General features: G+C 36.0%; 1 protein-coding gene across 3 annotated transcripts in view; it reads right to left on the bottom strand.

The window, feature by feature from the left end:
• Positions 1-15,487, bottom strand: part of psd3l (pleckstrin and Sec7 domain containing 3, like) — a 77,922-nt gene that overhangs the window by 49,399 nt on the left and 13,036 nt on the right. The window contains exons 4-5 of one of the 3 annotated variants that reach the window (XM_043250391.1): positions 15,458-15,476; positions 13,167-13,568 (exon numbers count right to left, since the gene is read on the bottom strand). In XM_043250391.1, the coding sequence (XP_043106326.1) occupies positions 13,167-13,568; positions 15,458-15,476 (421 nt within the window). Of the gene's footprint in view, positions 1-8,796; positions 9,005-13,166; positions 13,569-15,457; positions 15,477-15,487 lie in introns of those variants that run through there. The other 2 variants (XM_043250392.1, XM_043250393.1) reach the window with 2 other exon arrangements.

Here is a 15,487-nt window from a genome sequence, read left to right as displayed (position 1 = left end):
AAAAAACAATTTTAAAACCAGCGATTTTGTCTTATTTAGTTCATTATGAAACATTTGCAACTACTAAGCACAACTAATGGCTCAGCATCACATCCTACTGATGCACTTTTAAAAATACAATACAATATAATTAATACAAGCAGCGAGCTTCTCTTATCTCCAATTATTAGTGTTTAGGATTTGTTTGCCCTCTTTAGCGTTTTAGTTAAGGCATGCAAATTACTCATCATTAAGTACTCATAAATCATTTGCGGAAAGACGATTCGGCGCCACTGCGGGCTAAACGGTTATTATTGTGAGAATATATCAATGTTAAGCTTTTAAATTAGCTTCGCCACAGACACAGTGCTGAGATGAGTGACTGATGAGAGTGCATGCGTGCACAAACCATATCTGACCGCTGCCACAAATTACATCACTCACACTCAATTATGTATTTGCATCTGGATGACAGTGCGCCCCATCCGAATGTGTAAGAATAAATACTTACAATGGACAACAATTCAGCCCCCAGTAGCCCTGATGTAACGGGTGGAGCTCAGACGTCGTTGTGGTTATACTGCGTTATATTTTACATTTTTATGAATTCACAGCACAAAGCACAGTGTTCAGCACAAGTTAACTGCAAATGAATTTGTATTATAATATGTACCTTGTTTCCTTTTCATAATTTTTGAGGACGTCAACACGTTATGCCATTTATTCATGTTGGCATCTAACAAATTTGGTACGATTTGATTGATTTTACAGAGCGGCGGATACATTTGTAGTCGATACATTGGGGATACATTCAGCCTATTTATTTTGCAAACCTAATTATCCACGATTACAAAAGTTAGTCGCAGCATATTCATCTGCATTAAGCATTATTGTTGTTGTTTTTCCTTTCCTCTCATTGGCCCTCTCTGACTACTGCACCGGGATCATTTCAAAGAATGGGGTATCTCAGTTAGGGGGGAAAAAAAAGTTTCAGAAATTGGACATGCTGTAAATGCAAGGCCTGCTGTTCTACTGATACACCACAGGGAGGCAGTCATAGCAGAAACAGATCACACAAAACTAGCAAAAATACATAAAAGATACAACATGATGCACTTGAATACAGTAGTAATCTGTATACCCATTAAATCAATTTAATATCTAACGTCGCACAGTTGATTAAACACTGCAAAGCATAAGAGCATGATGTATTTAAGGTAGCTGTCAACCGAGTCATGGATAGCAACAACAGCACCATTTCACAGAGACATACTGTAAGAATGTGTATGCTGTCTAAAATCTGTTTATAATAAACACTGATGCGTGCTACAGTATGTATATTTCTATTGGAGACTGAACGAGAAAGCCAATAAGATTTTAGCTTTAAAAAGTATTTATTTGACTACTTAGATTTCTATATTACTAATTCCCCAGAAACTTTTATTCATTTGATTGTAATAAACTTTTTTCATTCTTTTATCGTATGTATTGTTTACTACCAGCATTTGTATAAAATGTATATTTTGTGTTCTCTGAATAAAAAAAAAAACGGTGTGCATCTTCATTGCAAAAACATTAATATTGTAAAATAAAAGTCCTTTAAACGATAACTAAGAGTTCAGTAAAAGGAATGGGGGAAATGACAGAATGAGAATTATTCATGTGAAATATATAATGTATTCAGGATAACTGTGTGTAAACATTATTCACATAATATACATGCACATAATATAATATACATATATTATGGGTTCTTCTCTGCGATAAGCGCTGCAATACATTTATCTGTAGTACAGCTGTGGAAGACTCACTGTGACTTCCTAAAGTCTTAATCGAGAACGTTATATTTCACTTCTCCGAATCTGCACGCGATGCGACACGACCCCATCATAAATCGCCGAAGTTGTCTCCGTGAAATGAGCATTTTGCGCAAGTCAACCCTTCAAACTTTATTGATTATAAAGGGCGCGTTGCGTTCTGTTGCGTCGCGAATGTGCGGCTATAAAACTTTCAATAATGCTTTGTTTACCTGCAGATTTCATGCGCGTTTCCAGCTCTCAAGCCCCCGACTCTCACACGGCGCTCCCGTTAACATCCCGACAGAGACGCCAGCTCAAACTCGCCGTGAAAGGTAAAAAACCTCGCCGGTTAAAACAAGAAAATAAAGCGCTGTTTAAAGTTCGGCACATACTACTGCCTGCTCATCTCTCACACATTTCCCACAAACCCTTGCTGCTCTCGGCTAGACCTCAGCGCACAGAGGAGGGAGAAGAGCGGGAACATCCTCTTCTTTAAAACTTTTCTTCACAAAACAACCGAAAGAGCTTCTACGGAACTCAATGGCATGCAGCCATACTAGAGCTACTAGAAATGTAGTATGCAAAGTGTGCGGTATTCATCGAACATTAAGCAGTACAGTGTTACACACCAGGTTTATTTATTCTCGTTTCAGATATTTTCTGGATATGTTAAAAACATATCTTCACCTTTTCTTCTTTGGTTAGGGAAAAACACTACAGCGCAGTTCTAAAGCTAATTTAATCATTGTTTGGCACTAAAGTGACTTTTTCTGGCATGTGCGAACCACAAACAACATTTTATTCATTTCAGAGCACCACTATAAAACTGAAAGTGACCACACCTCTCATTCCAAATAGAAGAGGAAAAAGGGAAGCCGATGTTATTTTGAGTTTAACTCGAGCGCTACGCGAAACACACATTACTGTGATTCTGTAAAGGGATTATTATGAACTCCAAAAAACGTAGAGACACAGAGCATGAAGTGCACTGTGCTAAAACACACCTCATGATGGGAAACGGTGGTGTTTCTATCACGGTCTGAGCTGGACTCTGAACACAGCAGCGCTTCTACAGATACTGACCACACCATGCTGGGTTTTTCTGGGGCCCTGAAGGGAGCGTCTGGCCAGCTGTGCTGCACAGACTTTTGTTCTGGCCTCATGCAGCTTGTGTAAAACTTCAACTGGTTAGAATCAGGGCCAAAATCACTGAGACCAAGCAAAAAAAATATATATATAAGCGTAACAATACAGAAATCAAGATGCTTACAAATTTACAGCATGTTTAAAAGACGCTTAAATATAAAAAGGGCTGAGAAGCAAATTGCAGGAATGATAAAGTGATTACATGGTTACTGTGCACTTACTGGCAAAGCTTAATTTGCCAACTATAAACATAACTGTTAAGTAAGGGATTATCAATGATTTGCCGTGCATTAAAGGATGTTAAATGCACAATGTGGAGGAAAAGAACCACCATGGTCATTTGCCAAGTTAAAAACTGATATTGCAGCCCAGTATTTGACCAAATGGGTAAAAATGACCTACAATCACAGGGAAACGTTGACAAGAAGTTTATGCGTGAGCTGTGACCTCTTTCTCTCTTACTCTCTTTTTGTGTGTGTGTGTGTGTTTGTGTTCGTTGGTTTGTGTGCATCAATTAAAGCAGCTCATTAATATGGAATGGTGATTAAACTGACTTGGAACTGCCTGCGCATTAAACTGTTTTACTGCACACCTGCCAGCCAATCAGAATCCAGTATTCAGACAGACTATGGAATAAAGCAACACAATAGTGCCTTTACTAGGAATGATCAATAATTGTTATTAAAGAGATTATTTTAAATAAATATTGACAAGATGACATTAACATACTGCTTGAGCAGATGAAAATTGTAACTTAACGAGAGTATGACAACCAGAAAATTAATATTTTTGTCTTCATTGGGATTAGTGGTGAATGTTTAGCAACATTTTGCTCCATTTTGTTTGGGTTTAGGAAATAGAAGAAAATACATTTCTTTGCTTTTCCTCTCAGGATACCTGGAACCAGTGTTACAAGTAAGCCACTCGCATTGTTTTTCCATTTTTTAAGCATAAACCCCATGAAAACAATGCAAGTTTTAGATCTTCCAATGTTTCTCTATGCAGCTAAAATCTTCCTAGCTGAAACTCGACTGCCATTGGCTCGTATGCGTTCGAGGGGAGGGGCTTACCAATGGGTCAATTCCATCTTCAGAATCTAATATTGCTGCTCAGTGCATCGACAGAAGAGAAGCAGTAGTAATATAATGTTTATTAGCACTTTTGTTTGTCTGCAGACGTTTCCATCTAAAGATTTGAATTAGATTTATACACGAAACTGGAATATCGCATAAAACATATGCAAATAAAGCACCGTTTTCATCAAGCAAGTCAAAGATAGCAAAATCCTCACTTCCTTGTAAACTGTGGAACTAAATATCACAAAAAATAAAAGCCACTAAATATAATAGATTTCATATATAATAAAAAGAGCACAGCAGGATCTGTACCTTGGGAATATGAAATGATTTCCTCTCCTATGATACTAAAGCAGAAAGTCTTTTTTTACAAATCAGACAATTGAAACGATATGCCACAGATTTAATTCAATTATACGGAAGGCTCCAACACAATTACTCACAAAAGAGAAGACAGAGCCAGACAGAAAACAGACCAAATACTAAAGATCACCTGCACAAACAGGGAAATGAGACACCAGTGAAGACATTCACCACATCACCAAATGTGACTAAATCCTAAAATATTAAGCATAAATGGATGTATGCTTGCTGATCAGAGTTACAGAAAATGTTCTGTAATAGCAACAGACAAGACGGCTCGAGATAAATCTGTATGATAGAATAGTGGAGGAGCCAAAGTTAGTTTTTCATTCCCTCTCGCTGAAAGTATGTAGTGAAAGCCTGCGTATGTCACCCTCCCACCCTTTTCCAAACATTCTCCAGCTTCCCTATTCCTGCTCCCACATTTCAACAGTACTTAGATTGACCTCAGATTCTCTCTGGGCGTCTACGGAGCGCCGGAATAACAGCAGACGATGCCACGCTAACTGATACAGCCTGCTCTTCCAACAGATTACCACAAGAACGCTTCCCAGTGTTTCTGTGGCAGAAATCCCTGTAAGAGCACAGGGCCAGTACGGATGTGTGTGTGTGTGTGTGTGTGTTGACCTCCAGTAGGATCTCTGCAGATATCTGAGGCTGAAAAGTCTTTATCATGAGACAAGGTGGCAGCTGTAAAGCACTCAGCCTTGAGCAGAAGGGCAGGGCGGTGAAATATGAGGCTGATGAGCAACGACTCAGACTCGCTAGAGTCAGCCAACACACACACACACACACACACACACAGCATCTCTCTCCTCCAGTCAGATCTCAGATGGGTCAGTAGATTTAGCAGCGTGCGCTGATCAATTCAATCCCAGCAGTGCAGATCAGCCGTCAGCCTGACGAATACCAAAGCACTCCCAATACAAACAAGTCCGACGCTTTCAGGGTTCCCTTCTTGCACTTTCCATAACGTCTCCAGATCTCATTCTTTGTATGTGTTCATGAGATTACAATCAACTATATTAGGGATGCATAATCGGAATTGGCCAATAAATACTGAAAATGTAAGGATCGGCCAATTTGAATGTGGCGATAGTGTTAATATCCCATCAGGCAGTATGTTCATTCCATAAGCAAACTTTTGCTTGAATGATGATTGGTTTCACTGTTTTGAATCACCGCATTTAATGTGAGAATACATGTACAGAACTAAGCTTTCAGTATGCAAGAAAGTCAACAGATACTGTGCGTGAAGCCTCCCTCGGGTCCTAAAGCCTGGCTGATGAGGTGTTTATTAATGTAGGGGGCGCTGTTGGCCCCCTAAATAAAGCAGTAATTAATGTCATGAATCACGAGTCTGTTTCTGATTGCATTAATACAATTACTAACGTGACACTTGTAAATTTAATAATTTTATGTGTACAGTTTTATTCATTAATATGTCATTTTTTTTGCTTGTTTGTTTTAAAGATAAATGATTTTTAGACCTTTTGCTTTAGACTATCTAGTAATATTAAATCCACAAATAAAATGTTGTTCGAACTGCATTTATCTGAAGGGGAAAAAAAACAGCAGAGATTTATTTTATTACAGTTATTTTAAAAGCTTTCAATATACTCTTTAATAATGTTTATTGGTTCTAACAAATCAAATAATGTGTTTATAATTTCTGCATTTTTGCGCAGGAGAGATGGTTTTGTTGCCTCAAAAGAAAAAGTAAATACAGATCAGCGTCATCTATCTATGAAAATATCTGCAAAAATCTACTATTGTTCATTCTTAAACTAGATATTTACATATATATATATATATATATATATATATATATATATATATATATATATATATATATCAAGTCAAGTGGCTTTTATAAATTATAAAATTTATAAAAAAATTTAAATGATTTGTGAAGCTCGCTATGAAATCCCATTTTGAATAAAATGATTCACAAAACTTTGAAGTACTGTTCTAAATTAAACGATTCGCTAAACACATTTTAATTTAATCATTCGTAACACATGCTCCGATTAAAAATCTTCACATATTTTTTGGTTTAACTGACTCAACTGACTGAGTTTCAAAACTCTGTTGATACCGTTTTTCGCTCACTCTCTTTATATAATTTATTCACTGTTTGAATCACCAGGGAATAACAGTGTTCTTTATTAAATTGTGATCACAATGCAAAAGCAATTCCCCCTCCCCCGGTCACGTTTTATTTTACAAATTGCACCCTAGTGATAACAATGTTGCTCTGACTATTTTTAGGGCACTAATTACTGTTGCTATGATTTTGGGTGGTTGCTACTGTACTTGATTACCAAGGTGTTCCAAGTGTTTTCTTGGGCAGCTGCTAGAGTGTTGTTAAGCAAATAATGTCTTCTAAATGGTTTCTAGGGCACAATGTGGTTCTTAAAGTGTTCTGAGCAGTTTTTAGCACTTCCCATTCTGTTGCTATAGTGCTCCGGGTGGTTTCTAATTGTATGTCTGAAACCCACTAGATGTCTATAGAAAGTCTTTTTTCCCCATTTTATTCTGCCGTTAAAAAAATTGTAATGCTTAGCAAAGTCTTAGTGAGTCCCAAAGAATTTCTACAAATAATTCTTTATATATGTTTATGCGCTTTGTATATTGATTACACGTATATAAATACACACACAGTATATATATTGAAAATATTTATATGTACATTTAAATATGGATATTCTTATATTTTATATACATGAATATACTTAATATATAGACAACATATTTCAAAATATATATATATATATATATATATATATATATAAAACATAAAAACATAAATGCATGTGTTTGTATTTATGTATTATATAGATAATATAGTATGCATACATATATAGTATGCATGTAAACAAAAACTTACACTAACACTGGTTTTTATGTTGCAGAAAATTGCATTTTTTTGTATTAGAGACTTAAGGTAAGGTTTCTAAACATGCATGAAGGACACCCTGGCAAGCAACGGGGAAATTGTGTGACATACAGCGGGGTCTGTGTGCGGGACAGACGCCTGGCACCAGGCTGCTGGTGCTGACTCACACCTCCAGCACTGGCACGAACCCAGAGCGCCGCTGAGATCCACTTCCTCTAGAGCAGCCCATGACGCCGGTCACATGACATCAGCACCTGCCACACACACACTGTTTACCTCCGCGCGTGTGACCATGTGGAAGTAAAGGGTGACACCTCACAGAGCACTGCTTTAATCAGCACTACTGAGAACAGCGCTTGCGCTCAAAGCACAAGTGCTGATGAATATAAATAATACGACGATTTAGAAAAGCAATTCTTTTCCTCCCAAACAGCACCATCTCACGAACGCACCATTACATACGCAGAGGAAATACTTACTAACATTTGCGGCATGCACGTGCATTTAGAGCTCGCAGCGAAATACTGCAATCTGTGAAATCCTGACTGGAGGCTAGACACAGACAACATCGCATTAATGACGGCTGCGCCTGCAATAATGACATCCTTGCAAAATTATAAAGGGAACGTTTATGCATTGAGACATGATTTGAATAATTTGAGGAAGCTTTACCTGACGGTTTAAAACAACAAATTTCAAATCATGGCGAGTCCCATTGAAATGACTGGATTTTTCCTGCCCAAAATTTGCCAAACTGCTGTAAAAGTGATCGCATTTTAATGGTTTTGTCTTTTAGCGAAATGTTGCTAACATGACCACACCCTTAACCTTTCCTAAATGCTATAGTTGTCTATAGATTGAGGTTTAAGCTAAAACGAATAAGCTTCCTATCAATGTATGGTTTGTTAGGATGGGACAATATCTTGCAGAAAATCTCAAATCTGAGGATGCAAAAAAATATTAAGCCTTTAAAGCAATCTGAATGAATTTATCATCAAGGCGTATTACTGATCAAAAAATGAGTTTAACATATTTACATAGGAAATATCTTCTTGGATTCACTTCACTGAATATCCTAATGATTTTTGGCATAAAAGAAAAATGGATAAATTGACCCTGTGCTACTTATGACTCCAGGATCACACATACTTAAATAGCCTGCATTTGCACTCAAAACCGAATCATTCTTTAGTTTTTACACAACAATAAATTAACAGCACACACATGCATTGGTTTTACCGATCTTGACTCAGCAGTGGATGAGTAATGATATTACAACGTAGGCAACTTCATATTCATTCTAACGTTCACAGTTATCATCATTTATGATGGGCTTGAGGATCAGCCCACTGAAGAGGGAGGGGAGAATCGCACAAAGACAGGAAAGCTTCAACCTTTCAGCTGTAGAGGACATTCACACCGCGGACAGACGCGAGAGCTGCTGCGGAGACGTCACACACACACACACACACACACACTTTTTGAGCAGCTGCCTCTGAGAAGCGTGTCATGCAAGCCGAAGGTCGAGACTTACTGGACGGACGCTTGCTCGGCGTCGGACAGGCCTGGCTGAGAAAAGCAGCCGGACACAACGGAGCCCATGAGAGTCGGTTGGTCGGCGGCGCGTTATGTGTCCTACCTCCAGCCAGATGCTCGGCTCTGACCCGCATGCTAGGACACGGCGCTCTGTTTGTGCTTATTCATTACTGTAGCGAGTCTCATCACCACAGCTCCGGCGTCTCACTCCATCTGCGGGCCGGCCGGATGGAGGGGGGGGGCTGGGCTGAACACACGCGTGTATGTGTGAATGGAGCGATGCGCTTTATTTACATCCATCATGCTCTGGGGCACGAGGCTGCAGCCTGCGGTTTGATGCTGCGCTGGAGCTATAAATAACAGCAGGGCTGACGGGTCTGATGATGAGGAAATGTAGCGTGATTTCTGACGAGGGTGCGGGTGAGGATGCATGTTTACTGATCGCTCTTGTTGCGCTGTGGTTTCTAGAAGTGCATGTTAGACTCGATGCGCTTTACAAATTATGTGTGACCCTGCACCACAAAACCAGTCGTAAGTAGCACAGGTATATTTGTAGCAATGACCAAAAATACACTGCACGGGTCAAAATAATTAGGATATGAAATAAAAACCATGTCGCATGAAGATATTTTGAAGATATCTCCTATCGTAAATATATATATATATATATCAAAATTTCATTTTTGATTAGTATGCATTGAGAAGTCATTTAAAGGTAATTTTATCAATATTTTCAGATTCAAGAAATTTTACATTTTAATCTCGGTCAAATACTGTCCTATCCTAACAAACTATACATCAATGAAAAGCAAAATCAAATCAAAAGATAATAAATAAGTAAAGTTTTCAGATGATATATAAATCTCAATTGAAACAAATGACCCTTGTGACTGGTTTTGTGGTCACTTATTACATCCACTGGCTCCTCATATTATGCACAAGAGAGGTCAAATGCAGTCAGCAGGTTTAATAAAATGCTTCATAAGCATTTACTCCTCTATAAAACACAAAGAGCTCCTTCAATTCAGTGCATTTTAAACTCAGCTGGTCTATGTCTTGTTAGTCTTGTGAGTTGTTTCATTTCTTCTGTACACAAAAATCAGCTATTTACAGGAATCACAACCACTGTACAAAAAATTCACTCCAAACTCAATTAAACTAAACTAAATTCATTTCAGAATCCACTTCGAACATGCATAGTGCTCAAAGAACTAGTACAGCATGACATCACTCTCTTTTGGTAACTATAGAGAATGACATAACAGGGGTTTGCGTCTTGTCTCATTCACGTCTCATTCACGTCTCATTCACGTGACTCATTGGGACACCAGTTTTTCTACATACCACGTAATTTCTCCCATCAGCCCTGGAGTCTCAGGGTAATTAGATGCTTAAATGTAACATCTTAACAGCATGAAGTTTTCAAACTAGATTCCTCCCATTTTATTTTGCGTTTTAATTACAGGCTGACTGTACATTATGCCTCCATTTTTTATTATATTTATGCATTAAAAAATATAATACATTAGTTTTAATACTTTCTGTCAAACTAAGAATACTGAATTCTATATATTAAATACTGAATAATATATTAAATATTAATATATATTAAATATATTATATATATATTAATATATTAATTAATAAATATGTTATATATATTAATTAATATACAATATAATAATAATAATATTTCAACATTGATAATTATCAGAAATGTTTCTTGACCAGCAAATCAACCTATCAGAATGATTTCTGAAGGATGATGTTACACTGAAGATTAACTTTTTTTTACTGTAGTTTTGACCAAATATAGCTGTTGTGAGTACAAGATACTTCTTTTCAAAAATATTTAAAAATCTAAATTTTACTTTATATAAGCTACCCTATATTTAATGAAGGCAGTTCCTCCTGTGAGTCCTTTATATAAGATTGTTTCTACCATTGGAAAAAAAATAATTAAAAAAGGTAATTGTGAGTTTTTTTTTCTTTTCTTTACTTCTTTTTTTTTCAGAAATCCAAATTCTTAAGATAAAAGTCTGAACTGTAAAATAAAAAGTTGCAATTAACTTTTTTAGATATGTATTCCTTGTTAGAATTAGGATGGCATCATCCATTCATTTAAAAGCTTTAAAAGCCTTATCTTAAAAAAAAAAAACAGCTCTGACAATAAATACTTCTCTTGTTGCTAAACAGGTTAAATCTTCGGTGTTAGCTAAATAGGTAATACATAATTACAATCTGTAAGTACAAACTGTCCCATAACTTAGTGACATGGTAAGTACATTTTGTTTGATGTATGTGCAATGGCTGCTACTAAGTATTTACTAGATAATTGCTCTGTATTATGGACTTACAATAAAGTGTTACTATAAGGTATTCAAGGAAGAACTGCAAATAATGGCTTTCAAAATAATCGCAAGAATAAATAACAAAGTAAGGATCAAGAAATGTATCTGTTTTAAATGTAATGTAATGAAAGTCAAATAATGTCTAAAATTGGGATTGGATGAGCCCTGCTGGGTGCTAATGTAAAATGAATACACACCCCATTCTGTATTAATGCACCAAGCTAAGATGCTGCATTACAATCATAAACAGCAAAACCAGCAAAAATGATTCTGTGCGCAGTAAATATTTGAACATAATTCGACAAACTCAGATTTTCAGGACAGGTCTCACTCTCTGCTAAGCTCTGCTAATGCTTTCTAAAGGTCTCTTGCACTAAATGGCTGTCAAAATGATTGGAAACCGTAAGATGGAATTTTGTGCTTTAATATTATCAATATTCAAATGTAAAGACCATAATTTCAGTTGGGGGGGCGCACCTGAGGCCACAAGGGGGCGCACCAATTATTATTATTTTTTTTTACTAATGCACGTTTATTCAATGCAATAAAATAACTCAACTGTCTTTAAAGGAATAGTTCACCCAAAAATGTAAATTCTGTCATCATTTATTCACCCTCGAGTTGTTAAGTATGAAAGAAATTCATACTTGTTACCTGTATGAATTTCTTTGTTTTGCTGAACACAAAAGAAGATATTTTGAAAAACGTTTGTTTTGGGTCACCATTGACTTCCATAATATTATTTTCCATACTATTAAAATGACCCAAAACTGCCTGTTTACAAAATTTCTTTAAAATAACTTCATGGGTATTCAATTTGAAGGATTTGGAATTACTTGCAGGTAAGTAACTGCTGACAGAATTTTGGTTGAACTATTCCTTTAAAAAAAAAGTGCATACTGCTTAAAATAAAGTGTATAAACTAAATATATTTAATTGAGTTGTTTAAACAATTAGAACATGATAGCATAACATATGTACAGTTTAATAAAAAGAAAACCATTGATGTTGATTTTTTTTTCCTTAATATTAGGAATAAACAATAGCAGGGCAGCTTCAACTAGGGTTCAACTAGATAAATAAAAATAAAAAATAAATAAAATCATTAAAATGTGTCTCTAATAGGATTATCTCACGTATACATAACATTTTAATTTAACTTTTTTTGCATTTTTATTTTTAATTTGACAAACAATTGAAATTTGGTCTATAGCACTCTTTCCACTCACTTTAAATGTTCTCCCCTCTCAACTTTTTGGTCGCCCACATTCTTCAAAATATCTTCTTTTTTATTTTTGCATTTAACATCAACTCTTATTTATGACTTACGGTTATTGTCTAAATATCTAGAAAATTCAGTAACACTTTAAAATAGTAAGCACTAAGTCACTGTTAACTAGATTTTTATTATTAGTTAGTAATGTAGTTGTTAAGTCTAGGTATTGAATAGGATTAATAATTGGCTAATACTCTAGTCCTATGGATGCTAACAAGCAACTAGTTAAGAGACTCTCAATAAAAAGTGTTATTTCTGAACCAGTGTTATTTATGTATCATTGAGATATAATATCAGTGTTTAATAAAGTTTTTATACATGTATATAGTCATTTTATTTCACTATTTGTAGTTATTTTAGTACATAATTTTATCTCAGATTATGTTTCATCTATGTTTTATATTTAGTTAACTCTGTAACACTCTAGTATGGGGACCAATTCTCATTATTAGAGCATATATACTGCATGACCATACTCTATATCCCCACAATTATAAAAAGGTACACGCAATGGAGAAGACTTTTCAGCAGAGGGCGCCACACAATCAACTCAAGCCTCCATGTTTTCTCCAGTACAAAAGCTCTTCGGCATAACAGCATAACGAAACAGTGCTCACTGCTAAGAAAGCTCCACATTTGCAATTCATGCAACAGTGCATGCAATATGTGCAACCGTGAAAAAGGTAAAAGAGTTTTCAGCCATTCTTTCATTACACGTCGAGCTGTGTACAGTAGTCTTACCTTAAACAGCCCTGCAGCCAGTCTCTGGGGTCTCCGTCATTTAAACCATTCGCCAGAGCGGCTCCTGCGTCCTCGCAGCCCCCTGAGAGAAATGAAGAGGTCACCTCTAGAGCCGTCCGGCCACTCTCCTTCGTGGCGGAAACACTCAGCACCTCGGCGTCTGAGCTCAGGAACAGACTTCTATCCTTAAGTCGCTGTTGGATCATGGGAGTGAGTGGAATGTCGAAGGCAAATGAGGCTCCTGGAGCACTGTGAGAGCTGGGTTCAGGCACGGGGTTGGACAGCTCGTCCAGCGAGTCCACGCTGCTGTAGAGAGTCCCTCGCAGACGCTCTGACTCCAGGATGCTCTCAAACTGGCAGCTGAAGACATCTGTGACCTCACTCTCACCTGCAGCAGAACACCTGAAGCAGACACGAAGATAAACACATCTCACTCAACAGGACACGACTACATACTGCCTCACAACCATTTTAAAGTGTAATGCCTTATTAGGACCATTCATTTAGAAGTTAAGCACATTCTCTCTCGAACTATTGCTTCCATTACGCATTTAGTCATTCAAAGGCATTCGTATTTCTGGGATACAGTATTTTTATTAAAATGAGTATAATTACATATCTCTCAAAAGTTCAAAAGTTTTTTCCTACCATTTATGGCTTGGTTATAATAATGAACACTTAGTGTAAGGAGCAATTCTCACAACAAACAAGTTGTATATTAGAATGCCTGGCTATTATTAACATATTGGCTGTTTATTAGTACTTATATGCAACAAATATTGTGCATTTTAAGCATGCTCTACATCCCTAATCCTATCCAAAACCTAAACCTAACAACTACCATACTAAACCATTAATCAGCAACTAATTAGGCAAAACCGATAGTTAATGGTTTGTGTGACCAAATATTCTTATGTAACGAACAATTAATTACTATGCAAAATACTATTCTGAATTATTATCATTAGTTATTATGAAATCCAAAAAATGAACATAGCTTTCTTTCCGCAAAACATTAATTATGACCCGATATGTTCTTGACAAATTCACGAGAGTCACCCACAGGAAGTTGAAAAAAAAAAAAAAAAAAAACACAATTCCATTATAAAACCACAAGCCTCGTTCCCCTTAGCAACTCAAAGTGAACACAATGCTTCCTCTATATTCTGCTTGATCATTTCTTACGAAGACCAGGCCGAAAGGATAAAGGAAGTGAAACCGATAATCAGATGCATTAGAGAACTGAGTATAAAAAGTAACTATGCATTTGAACTTTGCATTGCATAAAGTGCAGCTGTGTATAATTCTCATTCTAGACAGCTTTTACTCAACTTACTGAGTTGCCTACATAGGCATCATAGGTGTGCCCCTGACATAACAGGTATTCATAAATTATGCTGGTAACACTTTAGATTAGGGAACACATATGCAAGAGTTTTCTCACAGTAAACTCCAAATCACAAATAGCAAGTAAAGTAGTTGTTGGGTAGGGATCTAAAATATGGTCATGCAGAATAAAACATTAATATGTGCTATATAAACAGCCAATATGCTAGTAATATACATGCTAATATGCATCTATTTAATAGCGAGCAGTGTTCTCCATAAGTGTTAGCATTACTCTGCACTTTTATATTCTGATAGTACTAAAATGTAATGCAACAGTCAGTCAGGATTAGTTATTCCAAGATGACATATCGAGAGAAAAATGCATCTTAAAAATATATTGATATTTTAATGTCACACTAAAAAACATCAAACATGCACATAGAGTATTTTAAATCGGTTCATTATTCAAAATCCTTTACCAATAGTATAACAACAGAGATAAAAAGCACAATACTGATTATTTTAATGTTAAAGTGCTTGATAACTAATAAGAAAAATCACGTTTTTATTATTATTATGATTATTATTATTATTTTGGGACACTTATTCACTATTAATTACAACGTTTTCATGAATAAATTCCTAATTATTAATAGTTAGTAAGGTAGTTGTTAAGTTTAGGTATTGGGTACGATTAGGGATGTAGAATAAGGTCATGTAAAATAAGGCATTAACTACTTGATTAATCACCAGCTTAATTACAACTGATAAATGGCTGATTTTTACAACTGATAAAAGATTTTAGAAATACGCATGCTAATAAGCAACTAGTCAAGAGAGCCTAAAATAGTGTTACCAAATAATTCTGAAAATATTTATGAAAACAAAACAATTACTCATTGTTAATAATATTAATAATTATTAATAATATTGATTATTAAAAATATAAAGAATTAATTTACCTGTAAACACTGTTGTTTCCTGTTGAATGA

The sequence above is a fragment of the Puntigrus tetrazona genome, chromosome 10, assembly GCF_018831695.1.
Source record: "Puntigrus tetrazona isolate hp1 chromosome 10, ASM1883169v1, whole genome shotgun sequence".
NCBI classification, from domain to species: domain Eukaryota; kingdom Metazoa; phylum Chordata; class Actinopteri; order Cypriniformes; family Cyprinidae; genus Puntigrus; species Puntigrus tetrazona.
The sequence above is the reverse complement of the archived record's forward strand: the minus strand, read 5'-3'. Positions and strand labels throughout refer to the sequence as shown.